Source organism: Ascaphus truei, chromosome 22, assembly GCF_040206685.1.
Source record: "Ascaphus truei isolate aAscTru1 chromosome 22, aAscTru1.hap1, whole genome shotgun sequence".
Lineage (NCBI taxonomy): Eukaryota > Metazoa > Chordata > Amphibia > Anura > Ascaphidae > Ascaphus > Ascaphus truei.
The window spans coordinates 1,985,103-2,004,540 of NC_134504.1; the positions used below are offsets into that span (position 1 = coordinate 1,985,103).

A 19,438-nucleotide genomic window follows, 5' to 3' on the forward strand; every position below is an offset into this window, starting at 1 on the left:
GAACATTAACAAAGATCCAATAGGACGTCGCCGTGTCATCCCTCTGACATGGCGGCTTCTTATTGGTCTGCAAGATCCGTGGAATTTAATGGCCATTTTGTTTTCCTTGGTGGGAGCTGAATCTCCGCAACAGGGGTGCCCCCATAACTAAAAATAGCGGGGTTCAGCTCCAAGAGACTCCTCGATTTTTATTTCTTTTTATGTATTTTTTTTTGTTGCATTTTTTCACAAAAAGCTCTTTTTTTTTGTGTTTTTATCTTCTTTCTGGAGACGGGCGACTTATTATAGAACTGAACATCATCACATCACCAGCTGGATATTTGAGACTCTTTCCTATGTTTCGTCAGCTTGATCCCCTAATTCCACCTCTTCCCAGATCCTCCCGGAAGATGTCTGCACCGCCACGGACCCCGGCCCGGCTTTTATTGTGGTAGAGTGTCCCAGCGAGGACTTTGTAGACGCCGTCTGTGAGAATGAAGTGTTCAGAAGGTAACGTCCTCTTGTACCTGCACACTGACGGTCATCGGTCAAAGTTGGGAGAACCGCGGCTTAAATAATGTAAAGCCAGTTTTTGGGAACTTTTTTGTCGGGGGGGGGAGCCTTGTCCGTGATCTGCGAAGTGCCAACCTTTTAACAGCGCAGTACAAAGGTGATTACTGTTTCTTTTATCCCGAATTAGAGGGGTACTGTATGTGGACCGCCTCCATTATAGTACAGGTGTAGCCCAAATTAGGGTGTGCTGGGTTTATTATTGTGCAAAGGATTTGAGCCAAGTGTAGAACTGTAGCTTCATATTTAGAGAGTACAACTCCTTACAGAACAGCTTCAATGATTGGTGGGCAACACCCGCCCTTAAGGGCCACACGGGTCGGGTATTAAGGATATCCCTGCTTCAGCACAGGTGGTGCAGTCGAAGATTGAGCCACCTGTGCTGAAGCAGGGAAATCCTTAATACCTGACCTGTTGGTGGCCCTTGAGGACTGGCATTGCCCGCCCCTCCTCCTATTGAGCGGTCCGTCTCCTATTTTGAAGCATCTCCATCCCGGTCACCAGCCTCTGTCCCCAACGTTGCAGGTACCAAGAAGGGAAATCGGAAAATCCCGTGGTGCTGGTTATTCATATGACGCCCGAACGCGTTCTTCACACCAGCGGCTATAGGCAGTGGATGAGCAGGCAAGTGTGAATTTATATCATATGGGAAGGTACGTTTGGTGTATGTGTTCGTATGCACACATGCCCGCCCGCCCCTGCCGATCCACTGCTGGATGAAGGACCCATCTTCATTTTGGTCGTCGTCTTGGTCTCTTTATTGCCCTTGGAATCCAGTCGAGTACTTTGTCCAACGGGGGTCATTTCTTCTTGGGATATGTCCGGCCCACCGCCATTTACATTTCCTCACCCGTGTGATGATGTCCCAGATTTGTGTTCTCCAATACATTCATTCTCTATCCTGTTTCTCTGGGCAATACCCAGCATGCATCTACGTATGTGTACATATATCAATGAAAAATACACACGTGTGTTTTTTATATCTATATATCTAATCTATACATACATTAGCATGTTGCAATAATCAGACATTTCACCAACCGTGTTTTTAAAGCGCGTGAGCGCGTTTCTGTGTATGTTTGAACCTCGTCAAGAGAAAGGAACAGTATATTTTTTCAGTATGTCTCCATTTTTGTAACATGGCAGTAATAAAATGATCACCTTTCCTTCCAAACATGCACACGGAACATTTATTTGATGCATTCTCTCCACTAGGGCAGTGTTCACCTGACTCAGAAATGCAGCGTCCTTCCTGCAAAGTGCAGCCGCATCATGTTTATTGGCTACTTTTTCATTCCGTTCTGCGAGCATAAAGCGTTTGATTTCCAACCTTCTAGGAAGAAGTGACCCCTTTCAGAATGAAGCGTCCCTATCACATGTGCTTCCAGCTTCCATCGCTGTGACGTGGCTAAGAAAACGCTTTAGCTAAAGTCCACTTGCAGACGCGTAAGCTTGCTATTAATGCTTCATTTAAATGCAGGTTTGGGCCCCAGACAGAACACCTGATCCTGAATGAAAATACCGCTACTACGCACAACCTCCGTAGTTACAAGATCCAGGCGCAGCTGAACCTTGTTCACTCCGAGATCTTTCCGCAGCTCGCACGTGTGCAGCGCAAGGTAAATAGTTTCTCCCTGTAAGACGTGTGTTGGGCGTGTCGTCGCCTTTTATGTACGGACTCCCCTTTTATGTTTAAGTGACTTAGTTTAAATACCAGGCGAGCGCCCGCTGATCTGTAATTCTGTTTCATTACGCTTTACCCATCATGTTGGGGAAGTATTGGTTTCATGTCTCATAGGCTGTTCCCCACCAATACAATGTCGTACTTTCACACAACACGCGTGTGCACCGCTTTAAAGGAAGGGTTTGTCTTTCCTCTTTGCGTGTTTATGTACGGACGTGCACTTATTTGTACCTTTTTCCGTTTGTGTAAAGGACGATCAGGCGGATTCGCTTGGCGTGAGAGGCGAATGTCTCCTCAAATACCTGCTGAGGCCAAAGCTGGAGTGGCAAAGGTTTGTACGGACGAGCGTCCACAGTCCCTTCCGGAAACCATGCACATGGCACTGGTAAAGCAGGTCCTGGTTATACCTCCCCAATGACTTTTAGTTATAGTACATGTTTCATTACTACCCAGACACACCGCACCCTACACACACTTTGGATTCACCCCCTCTTGTTGTTTTCATGTTGTGTATGCACAGTTTTTATTTAATAGTACCCATCACATTACAATACAGACAACATATAAATACAGATGAGAAGTGCATCAAGATATAAATGTAACATTAGGAGCAGGCATCCCTGCCCCGAAGAGCTTACAATCTGATATGTACAGTATATAGACGGCATAGCAGCGGGTCATTGCACCCCACGACTGGATTGGCGACGAGCGAGACCTTGTGGCAGGTAATGGACTGATAGAGTAGGGCAGTGTTTATAAGATACAGGAACTGCTAGAAGAATAAACGCTGCCCGGGCCGCTCGTGTGCTGCATCCGGTACACCCCGTGGGGAGTGTAACTCCTGCACACCCCGTGGGGAATGTAACTCCGGCACACCCCGTGGGGAATGTAACTCCGGCACACCCCGTGGGGAATGTAACTCCGGCACACCCCGTGGGGAATGTAACTCCTGCACACCCCGTGTGGAATGTAACTCCTGCACACCCCGTGGGGAATGTAACTCCGGCACACCCCGTGGGGAGTGTAACTCCTGCACACCCCGCGGGGAGTGTAACTCCTGCACACCCCGTGGGGAATGTAACTCCTGCACACCCCGTGGGGAGTGTAACTCCTGCACACCCCGTGGGGAGTGTAACTCCGGCACACCCCGTGGGGAATGTAACTCCTGCACACCCCGTGGGGAATGTAACTCCTGCACACCCCGTGGGGAATGTAACTCCTGCACACCCCGTGGGGAGTGTAACTCCTGCACACCCCGTGTGGAATGTAACTCCTGCACACCCCGTGGGGAATGTAACTCCTGCACACCCCGTGGGGAGTGTAACTCCTGCACACCCCGTGGGGAGTGTAACTCCTGCACACCCCGTGGGGAATGTAACTCCTGCACACCCCGTGGGGAATGTAACTCCTGCACACCCCGTGGGGAATGTAACTCCCGCACACCCCGTGGGGAATGTAACTCCGGCACACCCCGTGGGGAATGTAACTCCTGCACACCCCGTGGGGAATGTAACTCCTGCACACCCCGTGGGGAATGTAACTCCTGCACGCCCCGTGGGGAATGTAACTCCCGCACGCCCCGTGGGGAATGTAACTCCCGCACGCCCCGTGGGGAATGTAACTCCCGCACACCCCGTGGGGAATGTAACTCCCGCACACCCCGTGGGGAATGTAACTCCCGCACGCCCCGTGGGGAATGTAACTCCTGCACGCCCCGTGGGGAATGTAACTCCGGCACACCCCGTGGGGAATGTAACTCCTGCACACCCCGTGGGGAATGTAACTCCGGCACACCCCGTGGGGAATGTAACTCCTGCACACCCCGTGGGGAATGTAACTCCCGCACGCCCCGTGGGGAATGTAACTCCTGCACGCCCCGTGGGGAATGTAACTCCGGCACACCCCGTGGGGAGTGTAACTCCCGCACACCCCGTGGGGAATGTAACTCCCGCACACCCCGTGGGGAATGTAACTCCGGCACACCCCGTGGGGAATGTAACTCCCGCACACCCCGTGGGGAATGTACAAGCTGTTTAATCTCTGGGAGCTTGCAGATAAAGTACTCTGCACAAACTATATCCGCGGCTCCTGGTGTAACCCCCTCCCCCTCTCTCTCTCCCTCCCCCTCCCTCTCCCGCTCCCCCTCCCTCTCTCCCTCCCTCTCCCCCTCCCGCTTCAGCGCTCTGCTGCGCTTCATTACTTCTTTAAGCACCGCAGGAATGCCCGTGTGACAGCCGGGTCTGGGTGGGTGTCCTTTCAGGGACGCCGTCACAGATAACGATACCGCTGCGTTTGTGAAGGAGGCCGTGGCGCTGCCGGGGTTTGAGGAGACGCTGCGGGAATGCAAACAGGCTCTGGAATCCGATGCCGTGGTCGCCGCAGGTAATGGAGAGTCGGCGCCGCTCAGGGAACATGTTTGAGTGACATGGCTGCGTTCAGTTCCTTTGGCAGGAGGCGTACAGCAGCACTACTGGTCTTTTATAGAATCCGTCTGCTCTTTGGCAAGGGCGTCCCTTCACCTTTCGGCCTCCCAAAGTGGGAGAAAGTCCCTCTGGAAATCCCTATTGCAGGGATAGGGCAACATGGCAGACTCAGGTGAAGCTTTGATTCCAGGGTTTGATGATGTCGCTGCCCTCACTTGGCAGAGAGACCTTTAAACAGTGAGAGCGAGACAAGCAAGGGATTCTGGGAGAGGAAAAAGCAGCCACAGATTCTTCCCATTACTTAAAACTACAATAAAACCTCTGAACGTGTTCAGCTCATTCGCTTTTGTTAAGGATTGAACGTTCCAATCCCTTATTTTTATTTTACCGTCCTGCGACGAAATTATTGTAATTTATCATGGAGAAAAAGACCTCTCCGAAGGAAAATATTAATCTGTCGCATTATCAGCAATATGAAAATTGACCATCTTCTCAAATGATCACGGTTACTGGGTATCTGTATACGTCGGCGCTTTCTAATCGGAGGAATTAAAAGCCCGTTACCGGTTGTAACTGCTGGAGTGCTCCCAACCCCAGTTGGCATTTACCTTGTCGACATGGAAAACTGGAAACATTTAGTTCTTATTTGCCCCTGGTAATAGGTGTATTTATTGTGTGACTTACACTTGTAGGTATGTTTGATATTCTGATCTCCGGTTTTATTCTGTCTCTGACTTGCGTCGGCTGCTTACAGAATTCATGCAAACACTTTTATTGTACAAATATAATTACTGTTTGAGCTGATAATTTGTTGTTTTATTTTCTTCACATTCCCCCACAGAAAAGAATCGGCAATATCCAGAAGTTGTGTTCTTGGGAACAGGATCTGCTGTGCCCATGAAAACGCGGAACGTGAGCTCCACGCTGGTGAATGTCAAGTAAGTGGGTGCGCGTTACATGCCAGGGCGGCTTTCTGCAATAAAGCTTATAGGGTCAGGTTCAATATAGTCTGTTAAGCAGCATTTCCTCCCCTCTCCTCCACCACCCGACCCTTTTATTTACAAGCAGGGACCCCCTGGAACTGAGCAGCTGTAATCCGTGCCGGGGACCCCCGGAGTGGCTGTAATCTCCGTGCCGGGGACCCCCGGAGTGGCTGTAATCTCCGTGCCGGGACCCCCGGAGTGGCTGTAATCTCCGTGCCGGGGACCCCCGGAGTGGCTGTAATCTCCGTGCCGGGGACCCCCGGAGTGGCTGTAATCTCCGTGCCGGGGACCCCCGGAGTGGCTGTAATCTCCGTGCCGGGGACCCCCGGAGTGGCTGTAATCTCCGTGCCGGGACTCCCTGGTTTCTGAGATACTTGCCGGCGAAGGTAGCTCCGGTGTTTAAATCCCTGCGTCATGTAAACCGCACAGAACCCGCACCGTGACGTCAGACTTCCTCTTGGCCTGCGTAGTGCGAGAGATTTATACACAGGCATGGAGTGGGCAGGAATAAGCTGCCTTCAGAGAGGAGTATTGCCGGGAGCCAGAACATATGGGACTCTGTGGCTTTAAGAATTGTTGGTGTCGGCAGGATCTGATGTATTTAGATTTTGTTTTTTCAATTCGGTAAAAATGATGTACGCATTTGCAATGAGCGTATTTTCACGTGCCCGCGAGGGAGGAATATTTCCAGCAAACCCATCGCAGAAAAAGGAGTGATGAATATCACTGGGCATGTGAAAGCTGAGGGCCATTTCTTCTAAGCGCTGCTCTGGAGGGGACACACTGGGACTGCGCAGGGTTTGGTGAGAAAGGGATTCCGCTTTTTCCGGGGGTACCCTCAGGCGGACATGTTCCCATCTTGTATGCTACATATTGGTGTATGTAACACTATATACGCCTTCGTACAGTGCATGTATACGGGAAATGGCGCCGGGGTTCTTTTTCAAATGGTTCTGCAGTTCTTAGAAGGTAGGAAAGCGCTGATCCCGCTGCGTCACAGGTACAATCGCCACACTAAGGGCGGCAAAGGAACCGCGAGAATATTATCGGCATTGCACATGCAAACAGGATTATTCTGAGTTTATGAAATCTCAGTTGCATACTAAAGAAAAATCTCCTCTACATCCGCAGTCACACGTTGGCCGCAATGCTTTCAATATTGAATATGTGAAACTATCTGGGTTTTTTTTTCCTTCTTCCAGCGCTTCAGAATGATTAAATGTGCATCGTTCTATTTTTCACAAAAAAAAAAAATAGAAAGTATTCGTAATCACAGAGTTTTTAATTTGTAATTTCTTTTCCCTCCCTCCGTGCCCCAGTGACGTGCAGGGTTAGGACGGCACTGACAGGATTACTACTTTAAGAAAATGACACTGAGGTTCACAATAAGTGGAACCAGAGGGAAATGTTTTACAGCTTCAAAGAAACTGTTTTTACCTTTTTGGAGATGACGTTCCGAGCTGTGATTTTTAATAAGTCCGAATGAATGTGTGTGCTAACGGTGACGTGGTTATTATATGAAAGGTATCACCGGATCTTATCGGTCCGGGGGACAATCATTCTTCTGTTTCAAACCTGTAGATTCTCAAAGCCGTGTTTTTGGTGAAAGTTTTTCTCTTCGCCGCAGCGAAACCAATAAATGATTGTGCTGTTTTCTGCGCAGTTCTTCTCGATCCGTTTTGCTGGACTGCGGAGAAGGGACGTTTGGCCAACTTTGCCGTCACTACGGAGACCAGGTCGATGAAATCCTCTGCAACATGTCCGTTGTGTTTGTTTCCCATATACACGCCGATCATCACACCGTAAGTCCTCTATAAAAGACACTGATCCGCTTCTAGTCGTTCGTCAGACTTGTATATTGTGACAGAAGAATAGTAGGAGACTCCCAGCTCCGGCTGTTAACCGGTTTTTAGATGGATACGTTTCGGGTCCTTATGGAAGCGCTGCCTACCTTTCTCATGCCTCTGTATGTTACAACTATTGTGTAATCCAGTGTTTTTTAACCTTTTTTTTGTTTTTGATTGAGGAATCCTATAATTATATTGTGACATTCTGAGAAACCCCAACCCTCTCTAATAGCGCGTCTGAGATCAGATGCATTGTAAGGAACCCCAACCCTCACTAATAGCGCGTCTGAGATCAGATGCATTGTAAGGAACCCCAACCCTCTCTAATAGCGCGTCTGAGATCAGATGCATTGTAAGGAACCCCAACCCTCTCTAATAGCGCGTCTGAGATCCGATACATTGTAAGGAACCCCGACCCTCTCTAATAGCACATCTGAGATCAGATGCATTGTAAGGAACCCCAACCCTCTCTAATAGCACATCTGAGATCAGATGCATTGTAAGGAACCCCAACCCTCTCTAATAGCGCGTCTGAGATCCGATACATTGTAAGGAACCCCGACCCTCTCTAATAGCACATCTGAGATCAGATGCATTGTAAGGAACCCCAACCCTCTCTAATAGCGTGTCTGAGATCAGATGCATTGTAAGGAACCCCAACCCTCTCTAATAGCGCGTCTGAGATCAGATGCAATGTAAATTCTTTTGTATTTGGTGCAATTTTCAAATTACCTGAAAATTGCAGGCGACCCTTTAGGGGTGCTCGGGGAATCCTAGTGTTCCTAGGAACCCCAGTTGAAAAACGCTGGTGTAACTGGTCTAAACAGATCAGGATTAAGAGTTTGTCTTGTGGGGTCTGCACATACAGTCCGCTATGTAGCACGTATGCAGTATTCTTACAGTATTCTTGTTTCTAATTCTCTTATGTTGGTTAAGCTGCATGTTGATGTAATGCCAGTAATGCCCCGTTTCCATGCAGGGCCTTCTAAACATTCTGCTGGAGAGAGAGGTGGCGTTTGTAAGTATATCGCTGCAGCTGATCTGTTTTGACACCGGTTTATCTTGTTTCTAATCCGTCTGTTTCAATGTATTGTTCTTGTTCCCTTTAGAAATCTTTCGGGAAGCCGTTCTTTCCTGCGTTGGTGATAGGGCCAAAGCACGCGATGACCTGGTTAAACCAATACCACGACCACTGTCAGGAAATCCTTCATCATATAAAGTGAGTGCGTGTCCGAGCTTCCAACGTGGGCGGTAAAACCGCGTTCTAACCCACAGTAATTACCTACAGAAGAGGCTTCTTTAAAGGGGTTCGTCTTGGAATAAGGGTTTTGTGTAATGGCAAACGGGGTCGGCAGCTGTCATTTATTGCTGGGAGCCAGCCATGCAAATGTAACCTTTTGGGCACCGGAGGGGCTGCGCACCAGAGGACCACGGCCCCTACAGCGTGGCACGGTCACGTGATCACCGGCGTTCCCGAAAACGGAAGAGGGGGAGTCGTTCTCTCCCATATCCCTGCGCTACAGATCGCGCTGCGCCTTCTCCCCTAGAAAACGAGCGCTCTGCAGGTGTCACGTGGCAATTACCTCATGGGACCCCTGCAGCGCCAGACCTCATGACGTGGTGGCTGTGTCTTGGGTACCCCAAAGGGTTAAAGGAGTAGACCGCCCTAACTGAAGTTCTGTTTTATTACAGGATGGAAGCCGGGCGTCCTCCCTATTTTAAGTTCCTAGTTACAGGTATTCCTGGTATTTAAAGGAGATTTAAATGGCCGTCCAATAGGAAGCGGCAGCTGATGATGTCGCAGCTTCCGATTGGCCCAAGATTTGGCAGCCATTTTTGTTTCTCCTAAGGGAGATTATAACCCGGTAACTTCACCGGTTCGTATCTTCGGAACCACCCTGTAAACAAATAAAATAAACGATAGTAGTAGTATGGGTTCCTTTAACAAAAGCAGGAGAGCGTCTCTGCGGTGGGGGTAGGGGGCTGGAGTATTGGTTACATTTGGGATTGAAGGTTATACCGATCCCCCAAGTGAAGGGCGGGAGGGCGTGAGACAGGATAAAAACGATTGGATATTCTGTGTGTCCGTGTTACACCGTGTAAATGACCTGTGTCCATCACCGCAGTATAATCCCGGCACATATGCTGATGGACGGCGCCGAGGTGCGTGGTCCCGAGATAAAGGCTTTTATCGCGTCTCTTCTGGACACTTGTGAACTGGAAAAGGTACAAATCCAACGCCGGAAGGGGCAGCAACGCATTGCCAAGCAACAGCGGGGACGGGGGTTAATGTCGTTCTATCGCAGGAAGCGCGGCATCCTCTCGGGGGTCTGGTGAAGGCGTTCTCTGTACCAGTGTCTCCCTCTTTCAGTTTGAGACGTGCTTGGTCCGGCACTGCCGAAACGCGTTCGCGTGTGCGATGGTGCACAAGTCCGGCTGGAAGTTGGTTTTCTCTGGCGACACTATGCCCTGTGACGCTCTCGTCCAGATGGGTAAGGGAAACGGCGGTGGAAGACTTGCATAGCGTAATAAAATCATTTTTATATGTTTCGCGTAGGCCTGGGGTGGGCAGCTCCATCCTCAAGGGCCACCAGCTGATTGAGCCACAGAGTGTGGGGAGAGTGTGGGGAGAGTGTGGGGAGAGTGTGGGGAGAGTGTGTGGGGAGGGAGTGTGGGGAGGGAGTGTGGGGAGGGAGTGGGGAGGGAGTGTGGGGAGGGAGTGTGGGGAGGGAGTGTGGGGAGGGAGTGTGGGGAGGGAGTGTGGGGAGGGAGTGTGGAGGAGAGTGTGTGGGGAGAGTGTGTGGGGAGAGTGTGTGGGGAGGGAGTGTGGGGAGGGAGTGTGGGGAGGGAGTGTGGGGAGGGAGTGTGGGGAGGGAGTGTGGGGAGAGTGTGGATAAGTAAATACACATTTTAGAAGTGTTGTTATGTAAAATGAAGTGGAAAATACCGTGTTTCTGGCGAGGTATTAGAAGATGGCGGTTGTAGTTTGTGACACTAGAAGTGTCAGTCGAACATGTTTTAAGGCTCTTTTAATAACGCTGCTTCAGGGAGAGCGCAAACATCGCGTTTTGTATAAATACCGAGAGAAAACTGCGCTCTGTTTTGTGGAGAAGACGCAGGACCCGGGGGGAGGAGTTATGCTGAATCTTTAATATGATCAGACATATCCCGTTATAATGCGGCTTTATAAAGATGGCAGGAATTTACTTATTTTATTTATTTATTTAATATTTCAACAGGGAAAAACGCCACTTTGCTGATCCACGAAGCCACGCTGGAGGACGGCTTAGAAGAAGAAGCAATAGAAAAAACACACAGGTAGCAGGAACAGTGATATTCCATATATTACTAATATTTATATTTAAAAGGAATCTTTACATGACCATGCCAACGCTGGCCTTACAGATGTAACGGTCATATTGTTTGTTACACCCGTACGCTGTAATGTCGCCTATAAAAAAACCTCCTGGTACCGCAACGACTGTACAATTCTCCAGTGACGTCTCCACCAACAAACCATTCGGCGGCGTCCATGCGTGCGGCGTGATCAAACACATTACGTCTGCGAACGTCCATGGCGTGCGCGTCGGGAAGAGCAATGCTAGAGGAGACAACATTTTATTTTGCTGCGCGACGGCCGTGTCACACGCGCGGTTCAGCCAATGAGGGCGTACTGCTCACGTGACATGGACACGCCCCAAATTAGAATTAGACCTGCTCTTGGTCGCGTTTCCTCCTCCAGACCCCACAGGCCACAAATCGCCTCTGCGGCAGGCGCGTGTGGGACGTCGCCCACTCCGCTGCGTGCGCCTAGCAGGCCGCGCCCTTACATTGTTGCTTACGGCTTTTGTTTCTTTGCATTGAGTTTTCGCCTCCGTTTTGCAGCACGACGTCGCAGGCTATTGGCGTTGGGATGAAGATGAACGCTGAGTTTATCATGCTGAATCATTTCAGCCAAAGATACGCAAAACTCCCCCTGTTCAGCAACGACTTCAATGACCGGGTTGGCATTGCGTTTGATCACATGAGGGTAAGTGACACGTGATCCGTGACAGGCCACGTGCTATGTGGCATTTGAAAGTCGCACCCGCCTCGGACAGCCAGAAACACGCGGTCCAAGGAAGGTGGCAAATCAAATCCAGCGTTTCTGTCCAAAATTGGCTCGCAAGTTATTACTGAAATTAAACACTTTTATGCCAAGTCTCCTAACAAAGGAGAAGTTTCAGCTGCATCGTGTGATAAATCATTTTTTAAAGCCGCTGACCCGTGAAGGTAAACCCCGTTTAAGCCGGTACCTGCACTAAATGCGTAATATTTCTTATTGTCCTGTGGGCTAAACTTCGTCCCTGTTATAAGAGAAGATCGCCGCCTGGGACTGAACATCGGAACATGAGATATGCGACCGGGCCTAAAGGGATAAAGGGAGGGAGCATTTAGGGCCTCATGCAGAGAGCAGCGAATTTAAAAATTGGAGAGTTTCAGAAAAAGTAGCTTTAATGGAGAGTTTTATTCTCCATATGCAGAAATGGGCGAAATCCGCTATTTTTAGCATTACTGCATGTGGAGAATTGTAAATGAGGAGATGCGCGCAGCTGAAAGGGAGAAAAAAAAATCGCGCATTTTTTTTTTTTCCCTATAGCCGGCGAGCTCCTGCTTCTTGCCAAACTTTAGTTGGCGGAGAAAATTGACGAAAATCGCTCCAAAAACAGCCGCTAGATGGCGAGCGCGCCTTTCTGAATTTGGATATTTTTCAGACTGGCGAGATGTAGTTTCTCGCCAGCCGCGCGGCGAGATTTTGAAATAGAAAAAAAAAATGGCACTTTTTTCCAAACTCGCCATTTTCGGCTGTTTTTAGAGCGATTTTCGCCGGAAAATGGCGAGATTGTTCATAGCGCTGCTCTCTGCATGAGGCCCTTATTCTCTGTGCAGTTAAAACTGGCAAAAACTAAAATTCCCTTCGTATTATGAGGGGAAAATTGCACAAGATCTTTACGGGAAAAGGAATAATAATAATAATAATAATAATTTTTAAAAAAATCCCAGTCCTCGAACGACCAACAGGACAGGTTTTCAGTATATCCCTCAGGTTCAGTGATTGTGACTGCACCACCTGTGCTGAAGCAGGGATATCCCTAATACGTAGCCCTTGAGGACCGGGGTTGGCCACCCCTGGGCTATGTGCATTATTCTTTCCACCACAGCGTTTGAAGCGCGGGCCGCGCCGCTTTACATTTCACGGTTATCTCGCTGCCGCACTTTTATATCGACTTTCATGCTTCTCGTTGTTGTCATTCCCGTTTTTCTTTTCTTTTGAAGATCCGACTGAGCGACTTCAGGACCGTCCCCCGACTTCTCGCCCCGCTCAAGGCGCTGTTTGCCGACGAGCTGGAAGAAATGGAGGAGCGGCGGGAGAAACGGGAACTCCGCCAGATAAGAGAGGCAGAGCGAGCGGAGGATGCGCTGAACGACCCAGAACCTGCGGCCAGCAACAAGCGTGAGCGGGAAGACGGCGGCCGGGCCGAGGGGATCAAGAAACTAAAAGCCAACTGAGCGCAGATCCTTTTAGGGGTGAAAGCCGCGCCACAGACCGCGCAGGAAGGAGGGGTTTGGAACCCGGCGTCCCCAAGAGATGCCCCCCCCTGCTCCTGATATACTTACTGTTACTACTTCCTGGTTTTCAAAAAGGGATTTAAATGGGCGTCCAATCGGAACCGTTGTGGCTTCCTATTGGCTGGCTAGACCCACGAGATTTGAACGTCCATTTTGTTTCCCCTGGTTGGACTTGAACACCTGTAACTTCAGTATCTCGGGAGCCAGGGAGGGCATGGAACGGAAAGCAGCACATTTCGGCTCTGGAACCCCCACTGTTCCCATTCCGTGGGGGGAGGGCCGCTGATTTAACGAGATTATTGTGGCTCAGAGGGGCCTGTAATGGGGGGGGGGGCTGCTTTGGAAAGTTTCCTTGTGGAAAATAATGCATTGTCATTTGCTAATTCTAAAGTCACCTCCGCTCTTGGGTTAAAGCAGCGATCCAAGCTCCTTCCTTACATAGGATTGAAGTAGGGGGTCTGAACCCCGTTTATTTCAGCTCCGGGGACCCCCTGCTTCCAGATAGACACATTAGGGGGTGTCGGTAGCAGGGATCACGTAATAGCCGCGTTTCAACGCTCCTGTGCCTTGCCGACCAATAGGAATCTGAAGCGGATGATGTCACTGCTTCCTATTGGCTCGTGCGTCACGGGAGCGTTACACTACCGACACCCCCTACGGAGGTCTATCACGGGGAGCCGGGGGACCCCGGAGCGGAAATGAATGGGGTTCAGTTCCCGGAGACCCCCTGCTTCAAACCTGTCAAAAACTTTAATTAAAGTGTTAAAACGGAGCAATCCGAGAGCTTTTTATTTTATTCGCCTTATTTTCTGATTGCGCCATTAGAGGTTCTAGAAATGTTTTCTTTTTTATACGGAGAATCTGGTATTACCTTTCTGTTGTGTGTGTGGCTGTGATAGCGCGATTAATGCGTCACCGTGTTGCTGTATATAATATATATAGTATATAAAGAGCCTCAGTATATCATTGCAGCTTGCAGAAGATTTCTTTTCATTGTCATTAATACTTTTGTGCGAGTCTTAATCTTGGGGCCACGGTATTATATGTGTATATATTTATACTGGGCCACGGTATTATATATGTGTATATTTATACTGGGCCACGGTATTATATATGTATATATTTATACTGGGCCACGGTATTATATATGTGTATATTTATACTGGGCCACGGTATTATATATGTGTATATTTATACTGGGCCACGGTATTATATATGTGTATATTTATACTGGGCCACGGTATTATATATGTATATATTTATACTGGGCCACGGTATTATATATGTATATATTTATACTGGGCCACGGTATTATATATGTATATATTTATACTGGGCCACGGTATTATATATGTATATATTTATACTGGGCCACGGTATTATATATATGTGTATATAATGGGCCACGGTATTATGTATTTATACTGTGCCAACTGGAGCGTTCCTGGGAAAGTGACCACAATATACTTCTAATACGGCAAATGTATCTCATTTATTTCTATATTTTTCCTTCTCTTAAATTTGAGTCATTAAAGACAAACCACGTCAGACTGACCCTTTCAGCCGTTCCTTACACTGCGGATATAATCCCGTGCGTGGCCGTGTGTTTCTCCCCCTGGCTTTTGTTTTGTTTTCACCGTTTTTTACGGCTCTTCTGTTATTTGTAACCAGTTGTAACAGCAGTGTGCAGGATTCCCTGGCAGCAAAAAGGGTTAAAAAAAAGTCTCCAGAACCTTATCATTGGGGCACTAAAGGGGTTAAGTGATTCCTCATTAAAAAAATATTGAGCGAGTTAAAACCTCACAAAGAAATTAACCCCTCCAAAAAGCGCTAACCTACACTAAATTAATTATTATGTGCTAACAATAAGTTAAAACCTCAACTGCCCCAAAACCTTCTATTTATTGTTACACTTCCCTGATCTGCGTTCCCCGTCTCCGGGATCCCGAGAGTGATTTTTGTGCAGTGCTTCACCAAAACACGAGTATGGGCGTTGTGTTGTGGCACATTGGGCCAGTATCGCAGGAAGCGGCCGATTCCTGGGGGTCCGGGGGTCCGGGGTCCACGGATCTTTCCTGGTTCAGGTAAGGACAAGAAAATGAAATAAAATTCGGCCAAAAATATCGTGCATCTGGTGCCGATGTGTTAGTGATGTGAGATGTTCTAGATCAGTTAGTTGGGTGGACACGCGCGCACACACACACGCACGCGCGCACACACACACACGCACACGCAGCGACTTGTTGAAATGTTGAACAATTATACTTTAACCCTTTGAGTGCCGCGTCCCCTCCTGCACATTGTCCTCATGTGACCGCCTCGGTGATGAGGTGACGGCCAGTGGAACCCAACGTGGCCTCCCTGAGAATACGATCAGAAAGCTTCGGGTGTAACCTCTCTCATATGGGCCCTTGGAAGGCCGGACCCCAGGACTGGTGACATCGGGTTTCACTTGGGTTCTAAACTTCGCCCAGAACTTTGATTTGGCCATCGGTTCTGCGACCCGAGAACGTGTCCGCTAATACCAACTAAAAAATATACATACTGTATACAAGCCGGCAGCCAATATGCAGAGAGGTGGTCTCTGTGCCTGAGATTCGAGCGCTTCCTATTAAAGGGACTAATCGTTTACCTAACATGGGAAAGTGCTTTCATAGGGGCCTAAACGTCTATAATAAAGGGAACGTTCCCGGTTTCCTGTTGTCTATTTTCTCTTGCTCGTACGCACCTCTGCTCCTTACTGCTCTGTGCGTGTGTCTTGAAAACCAGATGGCAAATGATGAAACATACCATCATAATGTGACATTGAGAGCAGAGTGTCCAGTTAAGGAATTGCGGCCCTCCACCCAGATGTGACACGAACTCGCACTGCAGCTGCTCCAGTAACAGGACCCCCGGGACCCCCAGGACTGAGGGAGCTACACACCAGATTACACAGATGTGTGCTAGGAGCAGGAATAGTAACACACTGTGACTTCAGCACCGGCTTGTCCCGCCCCCTGCGCTTGTCACCCTAATTATGCAGCGATCCCAGAATGCAGTAAAAGGGTGAGAATGATTGTACTAATATACAGATAAACACCGCACAGAGTATCTGCCCAACTGTCTGATATTAGCACAGTAAATAACAATGTACAGATTCGGTGCAGTTACTGACATTAGTGATAAGCGAAGGGAAATACTAAAATACTCAGGTTACCCTCCCCCCCCCCCCCCCCAATTGGGAGGATATAATTTATTATACATTTCTGGTTCTGTTTTTAGTAAACGCTTTTTACCCCACGATGCAAAACCAGTATAACCCGCCTCGCACCGATGAGACCCAAAAGAGTGAAAAAGCTGTCTGTGGGTAGGGTTACTGACTCTACCCTTCTATTACCCACCCTGTGCTGGAAAGCTGTGTAATGCGGCAGGCAGAAGCTCATAGGGGTCCCATGTTAAAATGAACAAGAAGCAAAAAGTGACATACTGCAATGCTCATTTGCATGTCATTACCCAGAGTCCCTGGCTGCAGTGGAAGCACTATGCTAAGAGATAATGTGGAAGGGCAGGGTTGCAGACCTGGCTGAGACGTGTGAACACGCTATTTTCAGCTCCTGCTGGTTACCGGTTAAAGTAGCACATTCGTGTCCCCTCCAGGGGAAACAAAATGGCTGTTTCAATACCAGAAAGTAACTGGTGCCCCCTACTGTAGGTTTCTCAAGAAGTAGGTGGTCCGCAGAGCTGAAATGAACATGACTTAGCTCCAGGGACCCCTTGCCTCCCACCTAAAAATGGGCGGTCCAAAGGGGGGACTGTGCTTTTAAGAGCCGTGGCTACGTGGCAAAAAACAAACGTGTATCCAAGCTGTGGGTTTGTTTCAATGATTGCATTTTAATCTATTACAAATTCAACATTGAATGTAACACAGCTGCACAGCCCTCTGGTTACCGAAGGGTTAACCTTGATTGGATCAGCAAATGCAGCCCCCAGATTGTTTCCATTCCTGATTAATTGGTGTTTTAACCGGTCAGCAGGAAACTCAAATCCGTGTCCCAAAAAGTGTGCAACATTACGTTAAAAAGTAACAAAGGGCGTGAGAGAGCGCCCGTCACCCAAATAAAGCTGGAAATCACCGGAAATCGGGTTTCTCAATATTCTGTATCCTGGATGTGGGTTATCTTCCTATGAATACCCCGCAGAGAGCGGCACATTCAACACTCACAAAACGTATCGTACGTTACCATTGGCAGCGACACATCTTATTACAGTATCAATATATCACGGCAAGAGAGAAATGACTTCCAAATACAAAGGTCACCCAACTGCTGTAGTGCGACCCTCAAGGTCAAATCAGTTTTTCTTCGTCTTTTCTGCACTTTTAAAACGCGCTGTTTCAGAGATGTAGTTAATAATGAAAAAACACTCTGGAAATATAGTTTAAAAAAAAAATATATATATATATTTTTTTTTAAAGGTTGAAAATATATATTTTTAGTAGGAGTTTGGTGCAAATGCAGCTCAGATTGCGGTGACCTTCCCGGGTAATCAGTGTGTGTCTGTGGTTACAATAGGTGAACACACACTAGTAACCAGGCCCAGGGAGAGGCACAATTGTCCCTAACGCAACGACAACGAGTCCTTCTGCAACTTGGGGGAATACAAACAGCGTTTCCATGGGAGCCGGGGGAGGGAGATCTGCAACAGAAACCGGATTACTGCTCTCCAAACCTCGCACTTCCAATCACTTTAACCACTACACCAGGGCGCAATGGGGGAGTCCGCCGCCACAGACAGGAGACTCCAGTTCCTGGAGGACTACGTGCTGAAAACGCTGAAATTAAAGGGCGACCGCTGGCAGAAATGCGTCTCCACGGAGGAGCACAAGCAGGTCCTGCAGGAGTTTCTGGACAAGGCGGACGAGCCGGTGCTGGTCGTGGCGCTGAACGCAGCCGGGCAGCTGGTTCCCGCGCTGGAATTCCCCAATAGTAAAAACAAAGCCGTCTTCTTCCTGAAACGGAGCAGCGCGCCTCTGAGCGCGGACGCCATGAAGAGCGCCCTGATCTACGGGGACCTCTCGTACGCTCCGCTGGATCACTTCTCTGCTCTGGTGGAAGAGGTAGGTGAACGCCATCTTGCAGATATCCCCCAGATTCGCCACGCGCTGTTATGGGGGGGGGGGGGGGGACGCTGCCCGAAACGGGCGTCCACTCCTGTTCACTGGAATTTCGGGTGAGTTACCCCGTCACGAAGCTTGGTGAATACTTTGATCTCTAAACTGTACTACGTCCGCGGCCGCTTGAAACGCCAACCGGTCAAAAGGGACAAAATTCACGTGGACTCTTCAACTCGTACAAAGTTTCCTCCGTAATGGGACTGATTACAGTAGGAAGGTGACCTTGAACAAGTCACTTTGTCTCCCTGTGCCTCAGATACCAGAATTAGATTGTAAGCTCAGCAGGGCAGGGAGCAAGCGGCGTAGCGCCTGCTATATTGTAATCGGGAAGCCCTTTGTGCCCCGTTGCTGGTCTTTCTGGCACTGACAGGGTTAACAAAATGCGTGACTTTTTGGGCCCTACTATTACTCACATCTACTCTCTTGTATGAAATAGGGTCACCTGGTTCCCAAATCTCCCCCCCTCCTCTGTCTCTAGGAGGCTGAATATCAGGGACCCCTCCCCCCCTCTCCACAGGGTTAACCCCTTCCCTGCCAAGGGGTGACGGCCTCACAGGGGTTTAATCCCCCAACTAAAATGTTTTGGTGGGCTGCACTTTCCCCCAGAGAGCGGTGGGATGCTGGCCCGTGTTGTACATTCGGGTCTCTGTGGTTCTGCTCTGAGTCTGTGTCAGAATTGGGAATAAAAAGGCCACACAGAGAAGTTCTTAGTAAAGCAGTTTAACTCCCGGAGAAACGCCGGGTTTGTGCCGGACGCGGAATATTCCGCAGGCTCAGATTTACTGGCAGCGAGGAGTTAATGAAGCACTCTGCCATTTATAGCCTCACCTGTAGTCTGACACTCACACTCCCCACAGACACTCACCCCCACTCCCCACAGACACTCTCACCCCCACTCCCCACAGACACTCTCACCCCCACTCCCCAAGGACACTCCCCACAGACACTCTCACCCCCACTCCCCAAGGACACTCCCCACAGACACTCTCACCCCCACTCCCCACAGACACTCACACTCCCCACAGACACTCACACCCCCACAGACACTCCCCACAGACACTCCCCACCCCCACAGACACTCCCCACCCCCACAGACACTCCCCACAGACACTCTCACCCCCACTCCCCCCAGACACTCACACTCCCCACAGACACTCTCACCCCCACAGACACTCTCACCCCCACTC

At 49.2% G+C, this 19,438-nt stretch overlaps 2 protein-coding genes across 3 annotated transcripts in view; both read left to right on the forward strand.

The window, feature by feature from the left end:
* Window positions 1–14,065, forward strand: part of ELAC2 (elaC ribonuclease Z 2) — a 28,444-nt gene extending 14,379 nt beyond the window's left edge. For both annotated transcript variants that reach the window (XM_075579636.1, XM_075579637.1), the window contains exons 11-24: window positions 377–489; window positions 1,075–1,173; window positions 2,030–2,168; window positions 2,485–2,564; window positions 4,494–4,615; window positions 5,498–5,594; window positions 7,303–7,441; window positions 8,466–8,504; window positions 8,596–8,705; window positions 9,613–9,712; window positions 9,858–9,978; window positions 10,726–10,804; window positions 11,372–11,516; window positions 12,803–14,065. In XM_075579636.1, the coding sequence (XP_075435751.1) occupies window positions 377–489; window positions 1,075–1,173; window positions 2,030–2,168; window positions 2,485–2,564; window positions 4,494–4,615; window positions 5,498–5,594; window positions 7,303–7,441; window positions 8,466–8,504; window positions 8,596–8,705; window positions 9,613–9,712; window positions 9,858–9,978; window positions 10,726–10,804; window positions 11,372–11,516; window positions 12,803–13,036 (1,617 nt within the window). In that variant the 3' untranslated portion in view covers window positions 13,037–14,065. The remainder of the gene's footprint in view (window positions 1–376; window positions 490–1,074; window positions 1,174–2,029; window positions 2,169–2,484; window positions 2,565–4,493; window positions 4,616–5,497; window positions 5,595–7,302; window positions 7,442–8,465; window positions 8,505–8,595; window positions 8,706–9,612; window positions 9,713–9,857; window positions 9,979–10,725; window positions 10,805–11,371; window positions 11,517–12,802) is intronic.
* Window positions 14,066–17,776: 3,711 nt separating this feature from the next.
* Window positions 17,777–19,438, forward strand: part of DNAH9 (dynein axonemal heavy chain 9) — a 170,084-nt gene continuing 168,422 nt past the window's right edge. Inside the window, exon 1 of the mRNA XM_075579638.1 lies at window positions 17,777–18,194. Within this exon, the coding sequence (XP_075435753.1) occupies window positions 17,847–18,194 (348 nt within the window). The 5' untranslated portion in view covers window positions 17,777–17,846. The remainder of the gene's footprint in view (window positions 18,195–19,438) is intronic.